The sequence below is a fragment of the Rattus rattus genome, chromosome 2, assembly GCF_011064425.1.
Source record: "Rattus rattus isolate New Zealand chromosome 2, Rrattus_CSIRO_v1, whole genome shotgun sequence".
NCBI classification, from domain to species: Eukaryota; Metazoa; Chordata; class Mammalia; order Rodentia; family Muridae; genus Rattus; species Rattus rattus.
The window spans coordinates 110,979,540-110,994,614 of NC_046155.1; the positions used below are offsets into that span (position 1 = coordinate 110,979,540).

Below are 15,075 nucleotides of genomic sequence, written 5' to 3' on the forward strand. Positions count from 1 at the left end.
TTTTTAGAGCTGAGACTCATAATACTGTTTATATGACTAACTTATATAACGAGGGCTACAGAATCAATTTTTCATTTATGGCACTAAATCTGATTACCAAAGTAAATTTTCTCATAATATTATATAATAATAAGTAGAGAAAGATAAATGAGCATAAACTACTGCTGGAAATCCAAGCCTATAAGAACCCAAATTTCTACATAAACATCTGGGAAAATGCAAATGTTAGATACAAAACAAAGACCTTAATACTCCCCTTTAAGTATGATAAACAAGTGAAAATCTCTAAAAGGGACTGAATGATGAACATGCGCCACAACAAAGAAAGAAGTGGGACTGGGCTGGGATGTAGCTCAGTAGCAAAGCTTATGTTCAACATAGGTAAGAACATGGATCAGTGATTTTAATATCTAAACAAGATCAGATACGAAATGGTCTCCTATTCATTGCTATCTATCAAACAGAGACTATCTTTGTAACACTGTATATCCTAGTAAGCCTACTTACTAGGAATAGAAATGGAAAAGGAATACAAGTTAACTGCTGAATATTCTATGTTCAAATATACTTCAAATTTACAGTCTCCCAACCTCTTGACGTTGAAAGCCATCTAGGAAACCAAGGTGTGCATTAACAATTATATGTACTGAACAAGCCACATGGAAGGCTGAGCTGCCTGCACTTCATAAGGGACCATCAAATAGCACACAAAAAACAAAACCCATACTGCTCTAATGTGCCCTCCCCAAGCCCCAAAAGAATAAAATTAAGGAGAACATTTAGTGTAACTATCAGGAATAGGGAGAGCATAAGCAGCATTTATACAAAGAGTCTCTCCTTTAAAAAAATCTAAATCAGCATGGCCTTATTAATGGTTCGTCCCTATTTTTTTGTTTGTTCCCTATTTTTACCCTAAGTTTTAGTGACAAAAACTTACCTAATGAAAAAGTAACAATCAAACTTTTTGTAGGCTTTCTAAGAGTCAGTAAACATTCCCAGAGCAACACTTAAAGCAAATACTAAGCCATTAGATATGATGTAATGCTCTGAGGTAAGGGGATTTGAGGGTTTAAATGCAATTACAAAATGCAATTCCTCAGCCATAAGCAAGTTCCCACCTATAAAACCTATAATCTACTTGTCACTTCTCTGGAATTAATCAATATTCTGAAAAGTACTTGTATCAGGAAGACAAAAAGCAAGTAATATCCATGACAAAATGTAGACTTTCACATCTCTCTTGAATGAGAGAAACGGAGAGTGTTCCAGAGCCCTTCCAATCAGCATACTGCAGCAGTTATGCACGTCATTAATACCTGTGCTCCTGGTACAGGGCCAAAGGGGTTTGGCGGTCTCATGACAGGCTGGCTGTATATTAAAGTTGGCTGTGTCATTACAGGTACACTTCCCATCTGAGGAGGCTAAAAAATACAATGATATTAAGTTAAGAAAAGCTGGCTTACATACTCATTACTCTGGAGGAAGTAAACACAAAGGCTAACAGGAAGGAAAGGTTAACAGTACCTTTGCTCTGACTATAAGGACAAATTATTCTCTGTGCAAGTAAGAGTAATATCTACTTTTTAAAAGAGTACCACTTTCAATAAAGCTCACTCTTAGAAAATAGACAAGTGGTGTTGGCTCACACGCCTTTAATCCCAGCACTCGGGAAGCAGAGGCAGATGGATCTCTAGAGCTCAAGGCTATAGCAAATTCAAGGACAGCTAATAAAACTACACAGAGAAATTCTGTCTCAAAAACAAAACAAAACAAAACAAACAAAAAAGCAAGTAAAGCCTAACTTTTTCTATCCAACAGATTTGCTAACCTTAACCTTTTTATAGTAAAGCAAAAAAATATTCTGATCAAAAAGGCGGAAAAAAAAAAAGAGGAAGAGGAAGGGGAGGAGGTAATGGCAAAGGAGGAAGGTTTCCCAAGTATCCAGGTCCTCAGGGTCTATGTACAGAGAAAACTATAGGCTCCACATCTAAATGTAACATATTTCAAAGCAACCCAATTGCTTTTGAGTATCAAATCAAGTTTTATGCCACTATGCAAATGATCATAAATGATGGCTGATGTGTGTGTGTGTACATATGTACAGGTGTTACATGTTCCTGTGTATAGGTGTAAATATACATGTGGAGGACAGAGTGTGGGAATGATGAATGATTCAAAGACTGGTTTTGTACTCCAACAATTGTTGTCACTGGAAAATCATTCTGGCCTACAACACATTAAATTTACCCCTAAATAACTCAATTATACAATTCTATAGTATTAAGGTGGTATTACTTGTAACAAGATAGAGGCTAACATTAACATTTAAGTTATTTTGTAATGCAAACCCACATACACACAAAGTTATGAGTTGAAAAAAATTACTAACGCTGGGGCATACTAATCAATATCTATTTTACAACAAATATTGGAAAAGATACTTATGGAAGCAATGCTTAGGTTCTTAAGCACTACTTTTTTTTTTAATCTAATTACCCTACTTTCCAAAAACTATATTTAGAAATATACTTACAATTCCATATCCTATCATGCCCGTTGGTGTAGTAGCAGGATAGGCCATTACAGGGGGTGCCTGATATGGCAAAAGAAAAAGTAAAACAGGAAATGTTAATTCCTGTATCTCATGCATTTAAAGGATTGTCAGATTCCTATTTAAAACAAATTGCTAAGACAGCTATGATTAAGTGACATTAATGATTACTGGAAACTGTGAATTAATACTCAGTGAGAAAAATTCAAAATTAGCAGAAAAGCAAAATTGTTAAAAGAAAAAAAAAACCACTTAAGCTTAGACTCGACCTAGTCTAAGAACACAACATACTTTACAGCTTATAGCTTTCAAAGACTCTGACAGAGTACTTGTCCTATCCACAGCTATACCAAAATAAGAAAACAAATTAGTCTTCAGGTATTTAAAAATATCCAAAAGTTCCAAACTCTAAAGCCCATCATTTTCATAAAAAATGTTTATCAAGAAGAACATAATATGGACTGTTTCTTAATGTGTTTCTTTAGTACTAGAAGGAAAAAACCCTAATGATCCCATATCATTATGTTTAAAAAAAAAACACAGGGAGACCTTGAGTTACTACTCCTATGATGACAGCTTTCACATAGGTAGCTGTATTTTAACTTTTTAATTTGTTCTAAAACTATCAAATATTTAAGGGGAACAACTGTAAGTGATATTTTAGTGAGTCCTTGTCCTACTTCTTTTATTGATGACTTGTAAACATACTAGAAACATACTATTTTAGATATGGCTGCTGTCTTAACAATATTCCCTACATCTCTCTCATAAAAAGCTAAAATTGAATACAGGTGAAAAGACCAAGAACACAGCTAAAATGTTTGAAAACATGAAATTATGCAGCAGTTTGAACATATGCATGAAGTTAACTAAAGCGTAACTATAAAAATAACACTGAAGAGTGGAGTTTAGTATTTAGGTGAGCATGTAGGGAGTATTGGTCTCTCCCTACTGCAAAACCAAGATCTACAAGAGCAGTAAGACAAACTGCCAAGTACAGCAGAAGCCTGGAAGGTTACATGCAATCGTTAATTTAAACATTACCACAGTCAACATTTCCCTTCATTCAAAGGTCATCAAGTGCATGGTGGCAGCACAGATACACACAGACACCCAGCCATCTGGCAGCAAATGGCGGAATATTAAAGCAAGAAAGAAAAATTGGTATTTCCCATGCCACCATCAGAATCAATTCTGCAACACACCCATGAAGATCAGTAGATGCTAGGAATAATTTGTGGCACACTGAAAATCTGATGTGAAAACAAGGAATAGCCGGAAGGTTATGAGATTCTGCTGCAGCGGTGGTTAATAGCATGCCAATTTATTGCAAAAAAAAAAAGAAAAAAAGAGGCTAGTTTTTGGTCACTTACGTATTGTGGAAAATGCATGCCATTCTGTTTTTCCCAGGGAGAACAATTACATAATGCAATAACACTGGATTAGAGCAAGTACTTACACAACAAAATACACAGAGAGCATTTTAGTTTACATGTACATTCACTACCTAAAATTCTGGGTATTTTTATATCTAATAACATTTGTTACCAAAACACTATCAAGGTTGAAAAGGGATGAACTTAGCTATCTTCCTTTATATACACAATCCTTTACTATTTACAAATATTTACAAATATTTAAAACAAAGTAGTGACATCAGTAAGGAAAATTCAAGGGCATTCTCAAAATAATGTGACACCACATGTCTACCACCAGGGCAGGACCATCAATGAAAAGAGTTTGTGGCATAACAGATATTTTAATAAAATAAATGTATTTATTTACAATTTTAAAAATTAAAAACCTTGACAGTGTTTAAGAATTAATCAAAAGGTTAGAAATGTAAAGAAACACCATAAGCAGCAGTTTATTCTCAGTGAGTCACATCACAGGCCCCCACATGTTAGACCTCAAAAAATAAACTATCAACCACACACAAATACCTTAAGGAAGATATCTTAAGAGATGACTCACACTAACGTATACAATACACTGTTATTTTGACAATTTACATACAATGCTAGATGGTTAGATGTTTATTACATTCTAGTAGTCAATTTTAAGGTAAATACTACCTAAAGCTTTTGGATGGATACTGACTTAACATTAAATAAGCAAATACCCACTATGACTTCATATTAGTTGTAGTACTTACAGCACTGCACAGACATTATTAATGAATAATCCTATCTGCAGCCAGAAAGCCCACTAACCTAACTGTGGCCAGCAGTTTTAGTCACTGAGGAATGCCATAATGGAAAAACACTAGATTCAGAATCAGGTTTCAACTTAAATCAGTTTTTCAACCTCTATTCACATGGGGATTTAAAAAAAGCAGCACAGATAATATTGTACTTCAAAGTGATGCATATATCCAACTCTCCTGAGAGAACACTATATTCTTACACTTACTTTAAGTCATGTGCATATGCTGTGTTTGTATGTAAAAACCTAAACTATGCAGCCAGACATGGTGTTAGAAACCTGTGATTCCAGTATTTGGGAGGCCAAGGGAGAAGGATGGTACATTTGAAGCTGATCTGGACCACTTAGTAAATTCAGAGTCAGTTTGGGCTATATAACAAAACTTTTGCACAGGCTCACACCTGCCTCCTTAAAACAAAACAAAACCAACAAAATTAAACTTGAGTCTTTTATTTTATAAAGTCTAAAGCTATTAACTCTTTTAAAAGTAGTCAAGGGCTGGAGAGATGGCTCAGCAGTTAAGAGCACTGACTGCTCTTCTAGACACCCTAAGTTCAATTCCCAGCAACCACATGGTGGCTCACAACCATCTGTAATAGGATACAATGCCCTCTTCTGGTGAGTCTGAAGACAGCTGTAGTGTACTCACTACTTAAAATAAATAAATAAATCTTTAAAAACCCCAAAACTTTTGTTAGTACACAGATTTAGCCTCAGCCCACAACTTTAGCATATAAGCAACCCAAAGTAAAGAGAGCAATATCCTACAAGGGACTTTATTAAACACAATGGAGCTTTCTAACAACAACTGGGGGGGGGAGGGGGGAGTTAGACTATACAGCACCTAAGTGATCAAAACCCTGCTATCATCCCACTGAAAGAAAGGGGTATGTATTTCCCTGACTAAGGGAGAAGAAACTTGGTAGATGAAGATAAAGCAGGCCAAAGATGGAAAAGTGGTCATAAGCTATTCTGGGTTCACAATGCCTTACAGTAGTTAAAACATCAATAGAACTTCTTTAGTTCTAGCTGCTACTTAACTAACAAACACTGTTAATATCTGTTTGGTATTAAGTGAACTTTATAATCTCCAAGTTCAACATTCACAGTACTTTCATGAACATGTGCAGAGGTATGTAAATTGTTCATTCCTCAGTAAGATGGAATAAATTAGAGGTTCTGCCTCCAAATTTTGGAATTACAGGCCATGCACTAGTATGTCTGGCTTAGAATGCAGCTTTTTAGGATGTGAAATTAAAATGTGAAATATATGAATGTTTCCCCTAGCAACGGCTCACTAATTCAGTTATCAGGGGGACTTCAATCAAATATTGAGTGGCCACAAATAATTAGAATCAACTCCATAAACTATATAATACTAAGAAAACCTAAGAAAATAAATTGTTTACTCATCATCAGGTCTAAAGGATATAAAGATTTTATGTTACAAAAAAGAAATAAATTTGAGAGCAACAAGACAGTATGATAAAGAGCTCCCTATCTGTTGCTTCTAGGTGACACACTAAGTATGTATTCCATTACTCAAGAACTCTGCAACACTGCTGCACTTCTTAGTAACTGTGTTTGTACCAAGTGGGAGAAAAATAATAGCTCTTATCACAGTCACACATTATGCACTAGAATGATGTCTAATATGGAATCATTTTAAATACAGGTTAGGGGTTAAAATGTGCCTGACAAAGACAGTCAATCAGCTTTAAAGAAACAATGAAGTACTTAATAAAACTTAGTAATAATGTTTCTACTTATGTCTATGTTACATGTTTGTTATACGTTCAGGTAGTAATATGTAACTGTTCCAGCTCACCATTGTTGCAGCACTCCAGGCAGTTGTTGGTGCAACCTTTGGTTGCCAGTTAGATCCTCCAGTTAACTTCTTTTCACCTGGTTGACTCCAGCTTACATCACTTTAAATGAACACAAACACACAATGTTTCTGTACAATATGAGCATACTGAGCATTTATAGTACCAAGCTGACATCGCTAAATGTATGTCTGAAGTGATGGTAACATCAGGTTCTATCTAATAGTTAAATAATACAAATAAGACACTTACTTCTTAGTGGTTCCATTTCCAATGCCAAGATCTAAGAAAGAGAAAAGTATTTAAAAACTAGAATCATATTAATGAACAACTTAAGCTTAAGGATGACTGAAGAAGCAAAGGACTACTTACTGCCCACAAGGTTGGCTAAAGATGAATCCAAGTCATCAGACACTAATTTGTTAGGCGCAAGTTTGGCAACAGGAAGACTCTGGTTCTGAGAGGCCACTGTTGGTTTGAGAAGTCCACCTAGTTCATCAAAGCCTTAAAGTTACAAACAGATGAAATGGGATGCGTAAGGAACTTCATGGGCTACAGCTTTCTAAGGAGTTCTCTCTCTTTTCTCCTTGTTTACTCACTGGAAGTTTTCCCAGAACACGGGAAATGCCCTCACATGGAAAGAAGAAAAATCTGCCATCTTCAAGTGAACGTAACAGAAATAGTATGCCTAAGATCTAATGACAGAATCATATCCAGGTTAAAGGGGGTGATAACAAAACACTATCAAAGGGGATTGTAAATCTCTCCCTATTCCAGCACAATTTTCCTAAACACTCAATCCTAAAGTCCCTTTTTATGTTGAGAAAGAATATTTTATAATGTCTTATATTGGAGCTGAAGAAATGGCTGAGAGATTCTCTGTAGGCACATCAGGTGGGACCACTGTAACCTGAGCCCAGGGTGCCCAATGTCTCTAGCCTCTGCAGGTACTTGCACTCTGTGCAGGAACCTGCCCACCTCTGTACACACAATTTTAAAATATTAAATCTTTTAACTTAAAAAAATAAGAAAGAAAAAAAAGGTTGACAGGTCTTCACTGCATAGCTCTAACTGGGCCAGAACATCTATGTAGACCAGGCTGACATCGAATTCACAGAGGTCTACCAATCTTTGCCTTCCTAGTGGTGGAATTAAAGGCATACCAACATGCTCAGCCACAATAAACTGTTTTTTAAAAAACATGTATGTGTATGTGTCAAAGGAAAACCTGAAGGAGTTTATTCTCTCCTCCAATGTGAATCCTGGAGACTGAACTACGGTTATGAGGCTTTGCAGTTAAGCATCCTTACCACTGAGCCATCTCACATGCCCAAGAGGGCATACATTAGAGAGCTTCTCACCCTGCTCCTACGTCAGGGACTGGAGAGATGAGTCCCTTGGTTCCCTTTACCACATGGTGGCTCACAACTGCCTACTATAACTCTAGTTCTAGGGAATCCAATGCCCTCTTCTGGCCTCCAAATGTGCCTACGTGCACATGCAAATGATCTTTCAAATATAAAACTATAAACCTACTAGTATACACTAAATAAAGTCTTTGTCCATACAAACAAGCTTGCTTCTTACTTTATGGATAACTAATTATATATTATGTAACTAAAAACACCTCAATATGTTTTAAAGTTAAAATTTAATTGTTAGTCAAAGTCAGTGGTCATTTCCTTTTAGGAGTAAAATTAGAACATTAAAGTTCATATGTACTTTATAAACTTCAAGCTAACAAGAAACATAAAGTACAATCCTCATTCCAGAGTTTTATAGTTTTTAAAATACAAATTTGTAGGTGCACCTTAATAATAATCACTATTAAAATAATTTCCAAAAACGCCTTTAACCTTTTAACATACTCTGCTTACTTATGTAGAACCTATCTAAACACGTCAGGGTACTACTCACTATGTCCTCAGTTTAAAAAAATAACCTCACACACTGTAATACTGAATGGTCAGTATTCATTTCAGCAGAAGAAAAACTTATGACTGAAAAGCTATATAGCACTTTCCAAATAGTCACTAACAATTTAGCACTTTACCAAGAAATTGTTCTCTTTTGTGCAATGGAACAAAGAAAACTTCTCTAAACTCTAAAATGCTACCAAGAAAAAGGTAAAATTAATACTCTAAGTTCCCATCAAGTGGTTTGGGGGAAAGAAGATCAATTTACTCCAACTTATAAACACTAAAAGCAGCATCACGTTTTCTATAGAGGATCTACATTAAAATGCTATCATATTTTAAATAAAAACAACAAAAATTCGTTTCTTACCACCAGACTCTACAGCAACATTCGTAGACTTATTTCCAAACACAGATTCAAAGTCAACATTAAGGCCAGCTGAAGGATGTGGCTGTGTAACCGGAGAAGGACTGAATCCTAAGAAAAAGCAAAATGCAAAAATCCTTAATTCTCTACATACTACATCAATAGTTAAATATAAATGTGAAATATATGAATTACCTTTAAATTCACTTAATTCACTTATGAATTACCTTTAAATTAATTTAAATCACTATAAATTACCTTTAATATAATGGTAATAGAATTGGGAAAGTAATAAATTCCTTAACAAAAAAAGCTAGTTTTTAAAACAAAAGTTTTATCCATTATATATCACATTCCTGTTTTTTAAAGACATAGTATCACATTGTGGTCCAAATGATCCTCTTGTCTCAGCACCCAAATGCTGAGATTATAGGAATGAACCATCAACAACACCAGCTACATTTCCATTAAAATCTCCCACTAAGAAAACGCAGAATAAACAACATATATTGAACCATGAGTTTACTTCATCATAGAAATGAAACCTTTTCCTGTATTTTATATTAATTTTGCATCTTATAATTTCTTAAAACATGAAGTCATTTAAAACACCATGCTATCTCTCTTCCTACAACCTTCTGTATCCTGTATCTCTTACCTACTTTCGCTTTCCCTACTTCACCCAAATGGTTACAATTAAAAGAAAACCGTTTTCCTGTTACATTTATTTGTGTGTGCCTGTGTATATGCTTGTGGGCATGCGTGTGCTACAGTCAGAAGACAACTCTGAGTGTTAGTTCTTTTTTTCCACCATGCAAGTCTGGGATACAAATTCAGGTCTCACTTCTTGGCAGAAGCCACCTTTAACCCACTGAGCCATATCACTGTCCCAAAAATTATATGGTTTAAGATAATCTGAGAACTGCCAGAATTCTAAAAGTTGCAATCTCACAAATGTTTCTGCCTGTTTTTAGAACATATTAAAAAAAAAAATTCTTCTTTCAACTCCCATTTACTCTCTCAATTCACTTACCATTTTTAACACTAGGAATGACGGGTATGGGACCAAGTATGTTAATTAACCTAAAACTAGCCTGAAACATAGACCCATACAACAAAACAACCTCACTTTCTAATTTTATCCCGGACCTAATAGTGCTATCATAACAAGTACCCAGATTGAGTCTCGGAGACCTGCTAATGCTGAGTAAACATAAAAGCTTTAATTCTCAGGTTATATTTTCCTAAAGTTGAGTATGTAAAATTATAGAAGCTAAAAATAATTAAAAACCATCTAAAAAGGTTACCTATTGCATGACTTGAGGAGCTTTGAATCACTAAAAATATTTAGGTAAATAGTCTGCAAAGGATCCCAAAAAGAGATTCTTATATGAGGCTGTAGTGACTTTCTTCTAAAATCTCTTGCTTCCTAGGTTCTATCAAGTCAGAATGAAAAAAACATAAATAAAAGCACCTGATTTTAGAAGGTTAGCATTTATATCAACAAGGGAACTTCTCAAGTTCTACATAGATTCTCTTTCTCCCAGAGAGGAGACCCATCTTCAAAACCTCACTTCAATTTCCCAAGAATATGAAGAACACTGCTGGCTTAAGCAATTTTAAAAGTTTTTGTTTCTTACTCTTTCTCTTTGTGTGTGTGTGTGTGTGTGTGTGTGTGTGTGTGTGTGTGTGTGTGTGTGTGTGTGTGTGTGTGTGTGTGCCTGCCTGATCGTGTGAGCTTATATGCCCCATACATAAGCAGGATCCTGTGGAGTGAAAGAAGGCATCAGATCTCCCGGAACTAAAGTTACAGACGACTGTGAACTGCCATGTGATATGAGAACTGAACCTGGATCCTCTGAAAAAGCAGCCAGTGCTCAGCCCCTCAGCTATCTCTTCAGCCCCTCCAATGGTTTTCTGATACCCTTCCTTACAAAGTGGTGTACATATTAGTGATCCCAGTTTAAACTAGTATCTGGGGTTATAATATGAATATTTAAGATCCATAGGTTTTTAATATTATTTAAAGTCTGGCCTTGTTTTAACCCTTAAATTACTTTTACTTTAAAAACACTGGTCTCAGGATGTGAAACAAATACATAGTATAAAATCATTTAGTATTTACATCTTTTGACCAGTCTTTCAAAAGGATCTCAGAATTCTAGACTCTTGGATTTATTAACATTGTAAGTGTTCAATATTTTAACATTCTATGGGCTTAATAATAGTTCTTATCAGAGCTTCTTTTTTAAAAAATATTTATTTATTTACTTACTTATTTATTTATTTACTTATTATGAGTACACTATAGCTGTCTTCAGACTCACCAGAAGAGGGCACCAGATCTCATTACAGATGGCTGTGAGCTACCATGTGGTTGCTGGGATTTGAACTCAAGACCTCTAGAAGAGCAGTCAATGCTCTCACCCAGAGCCATCTTTCCAGCCCTTCCCATAGCTTCTTAAGTGTAAAACATTATAGTGCTTACACATGTGCTCATGTTACCACCACATTGTAAGATGTATACTTCTTCAAGGACTTTTGGATTAATTTTGGCTAAAGGAACACTACCCTATTGGCCATATATGTAACAATAATTTATATCTAGTATATTATAGCTAATGCTCAATTTCTTTTATAATGTCCCTTTACAGCAATCTTAAAACAACTTCATTATTTCCTATTATAGGAAAACCATCTTCTCAAGTCTTTAAGGTGATTAATTGAATAACTAAAAAATAATTAGCTATAAGTACAAAAAGAAAGGTTAAAAAGGAAAAAAAAAACACCAAAACATGTACCTCAAGTCTAAAAAAAAAAAAAATCCTACAAAGACAAAAATGTAATTTCAAATAATTTGTAATAATGTCTGGGGGAAGCAAGCAACATATTTCTAAGATAGTCATCTTTTCTGTATATCAATGTGCATGTACACATTGATATAGGTAGATAAATGTATAATAAATGTACATATAAGTTATTATATCAATTATAATAACTATAAATAAAAGTAAAGATATGATTAACATAACATTCTTCTGTCATTTTTTCAGTTACTTAGCAGGATTCTCAACTTAAAAAGCTACTTCAAACAAAAACACAAAACCTCAATGTTGAGCCAACGAGATGGCTTAGCAGGTAAAGATCTTGCCATGGAAGTCTCACATCCTGAGACCAATTACCAGAACTCCATAGCAGAGAACCAACTCCACAAACTAACCTCCATGTCAGGGCATAGCATACACACACCACACAAACACATCCTACAGACATATAGGTACATAACACTGAGGAAAGCTACAAGAACAAAAACACTTTCAGAGAGTAGAAGCAGAAGGCATCTGGGGCTAATCTGGGCCACACTACCTCAACAAACAATAAGCAAACAACAAACCCAACTAACACCACTACTTCAAAAGATACACTCTAAGGGGAAAGAGGAAGGGAGACAGAGAGAAGAGAGGGAGAGGAAAAGAAGGAGGGAGGGGAAGGGAAGGAAGAAGGGGAGAGGGAGAGAGGAGGAGGGAGGGAGAAAAGAAAGAGAAAGAACCTACTCTTGCTTTACCTAAGACCCTGAGAAAACCGTCATTGGTCAGCACCAATCCACAGACAAATATTTGGAGCCAATCTCATAATATATGAACTGAGAGGCCCAAAATAACTAGCACTGGGACAGAAAAACATCCCAAACACCTTTTAAAACAGGCTAGAAATCCAGGGACTAAGCCACTACCCAAAGACTATACATGAACTGACCCTGGGCTCCAACTGCATAGGTAGCAATGAATAGCCTAGTAAGAGCACCAGTGGAAGGGGAAGCCCTTGGTCCTGCCAAGACTGGACCCCCAATGAACAGGATTCTTGGGGGATGGGCGGTAATGGAGGGAGGATGGAGAGGCGAACACCCATATAGAAGGGGAGGGGGAGGGGTTAGGGGGATGTTGGCCTGGAAACCAGGAAAGGGAATAACATTTGAAATGTAAATAAGAAATATCCAATTTAATAAAAATGGGGAAAAAAAAATAAACAGGCTAGCAAGATAGTTCAATTGGTAAAGGCATCAAGCCTTAGTTCAATCCTAGAACCCACAGGGTGGAATGAGTACACGAACTGCAACAAATTGTTCTCCGACGTCTACATGTGAGCTGTGGTGCTTGCATATAGATATATGCCCACAACCTATGGTGGACTTTGTCTAATGCTTGTATTATGTTAATTGGGTTCCCAAAATTTCAGGAGACTCTACATGTAAGAAATGGAGGTTCCCTGCCCCCCAGATGGTTCTGATTGGTAAATAATGTTGCTGGTCACCAAAGGCTGCGCAGGGAGATGGGTGGGACTTTAGAATTTGTGGCTAAGGGGACTGGGAGAGGAAGAAGGAAGAACAACTGCCATGCTGGGGAAGGAGTAAAGTCAGATCTGAGAGGCACAGGAGACAGCGCATACCAATCCTGTAAGAGTGGGGAAGAGTGGCCCCAGGGCACCCCAGCCCCACCTCCAATTGGGTCTAAGGCAGCAAAGATGGAATATAGACTTTAGTAAGTGATAACTCAGGATTATCAGAGGGGACGCATTGGCCACATGTAGGTTTGAGAGTGGCCCAGCTATTGAGCTGATTAAGGCACATTACAAAGGGGTTGGGGATTTAGCTCAGTGGTAGAGCACTTGCCAAGCAAAGCTCAAGGCCCTGTCTTCGGTCCCCAGCTCCGAAAAAAAAAAAAAAAAAAAAAGGCATACTACAAAAAAGGTGTGTGTGTCTTTGTGTGTGTGTGTGTGTGTGTGTGTGTGTGTGTGTGTGTGTGTGTGTGTCTTTCATTTGAGGACCCAGAACATTGGAGCTGGTAGAGAGGACGCATGCCACACTAAAAAAAATTTTTTTAAAGAGAAACTGGCTGGGTTGGCAAACTGAATAGATTAAACAACTTCATCTAAGGCCAAAGATTTACTTAGTAATAGAATTAACACTTGAATATCCAGTTAGTTGATTCCAGAATATTATTGAATATTTTAGTTTATCCTATATATTCACTTTATACAAACAGGAGAAAAATAAAATTTTACTATTATCTATAATAATTTTTAAAATATATATTTTTACGTATGGATGCTCCGCTTGCATGTGTGTGCAATGAGTACCTGTCTTATGTCCCCTAGGAGACAGAAGAGTGCTCTGGAACCTTAAAAAAGGAAATTTACAGGGAATCAGAGGAAGTACTGAAAGAGCTGAAAGAGCTGAAAGAGCTTGCAACCCCATAAAAACAACAATGTCAACCAACCAGAGCTTCCAGGGACTAAGCCACTACCCAAAGACTATACATGGACTGACCCAGGGCTCCAACTGCATAGGTAGCAGAGAATAGCCTTGTTGGGGCATCAGGGGAAGGGGAAGCCCTTGGTCCTCCCAAGGTTGGACCTCCAGTGCAGGGGAATGGGGGGGGAGGACAATAAGGGGGATGTATAGGGGGAAATACCTGTATGGGGGAGGGGAGGAATTGGGGGCTTATGGACAGGAAACTGGGAAGGGGGAATAACCTTTGAAATTTAAGTAAAGAAATATATCTAATAAAAAATTTTTAAAAAAATGAAATTTACAACCAGCTGTGAGACAATATGTGGGTTCTGGAAACACAAATGACTCAACAATTCTACAAATAAAAGCAATGCAAATAATCAGCCTTAAAGATGCATAAACAATTTAGGTTAAGAAATATATCCAAATTTTGAAGCATTCCACTTATACAAAGTGCTTTTCATGATAGTTTTGTGATATTTGTAAATGTTTGGCATAGTGTTAGACATTAAACATTCACATATAAACTCATGACTGCTCCACAAGAACACCAACTTTCATAGACTCACAAAGACTAAATAATTATGTAAAGTTAGTCTAAAGTAGAACTTGAATGCAAACAAAAACAAACATTTTTTTCTATCAAATATCCTCATAAATTCCCTTTTAAAGTGTCAAGAAACTCACTTCTTCATTTGTGCTGTATACATACATTTTTTTGCTCTTTGAGACAGGTTCTTGTATAGACCACCCCGGTCTCAATCTTAGAGATCCACCTCTCTCTGCTTCCCAAGTGCTGGGATTAAAGGCATACACCAACCATTCCCAGACTGCATATATACATTTAATGACAAATTAAGGGAATCAAGTACTGTGCATAAACACACAAAATTATCTGGGCTTATTTTTATTATAGTACA

At 36.3% G+C, this 15,075-nt stretch overlaps 1 protein-coding gene across 17 annotated transcripts in view; it reads right to left on the bottom strand.

Annotated features, from left to right (window-relative positions):
• Positions 1-15,075, bottom strand: part of Picalm (phosphatidylinositol binding clathrin assembly protein) — an 82,384-nt gene that overhangs the window by 11,212 nt on the left and 56,097 nt on the right. For 6 of the 17 annotated variants that reach the window (XM_032893246.1, XM_032893244.1, XM_032893239.1 and 3 more), the window contains 6 exons: positions 8,869-8,976; positions 6,955-7,071; positions 6,835-6,865; positions 6,585-6,684; positions 2,534-2,593; positions 1,317-1,421 (listed from right to left, as the gene is read on the bottom strand). In XM_032893246.1, coding sequence (XP_032749137.1) covers positions 1,317-1,421; positions 2,534-2,593; positions 6,585-6,684; positions 6,835-6,865; positions 6,955-7,071; positions 8,869-8,976 — 521 coding nt within the window. Of the gene's footprint in view, positions 1-1,316; positions 1,422-2,533; positions 2,594-3,924; positions 3,949-6,584; positions 6,685-6,834; positions 6,866-6,954; positions 7,087-8,868; positions 8,977-15,075 lie in introns of all 17 variants that reach the window. The other 11 variants (XM_032893247.1, XM_032893245.1, XM_032893240.1 and 8 more) reach the window with 3 other exon arrangements.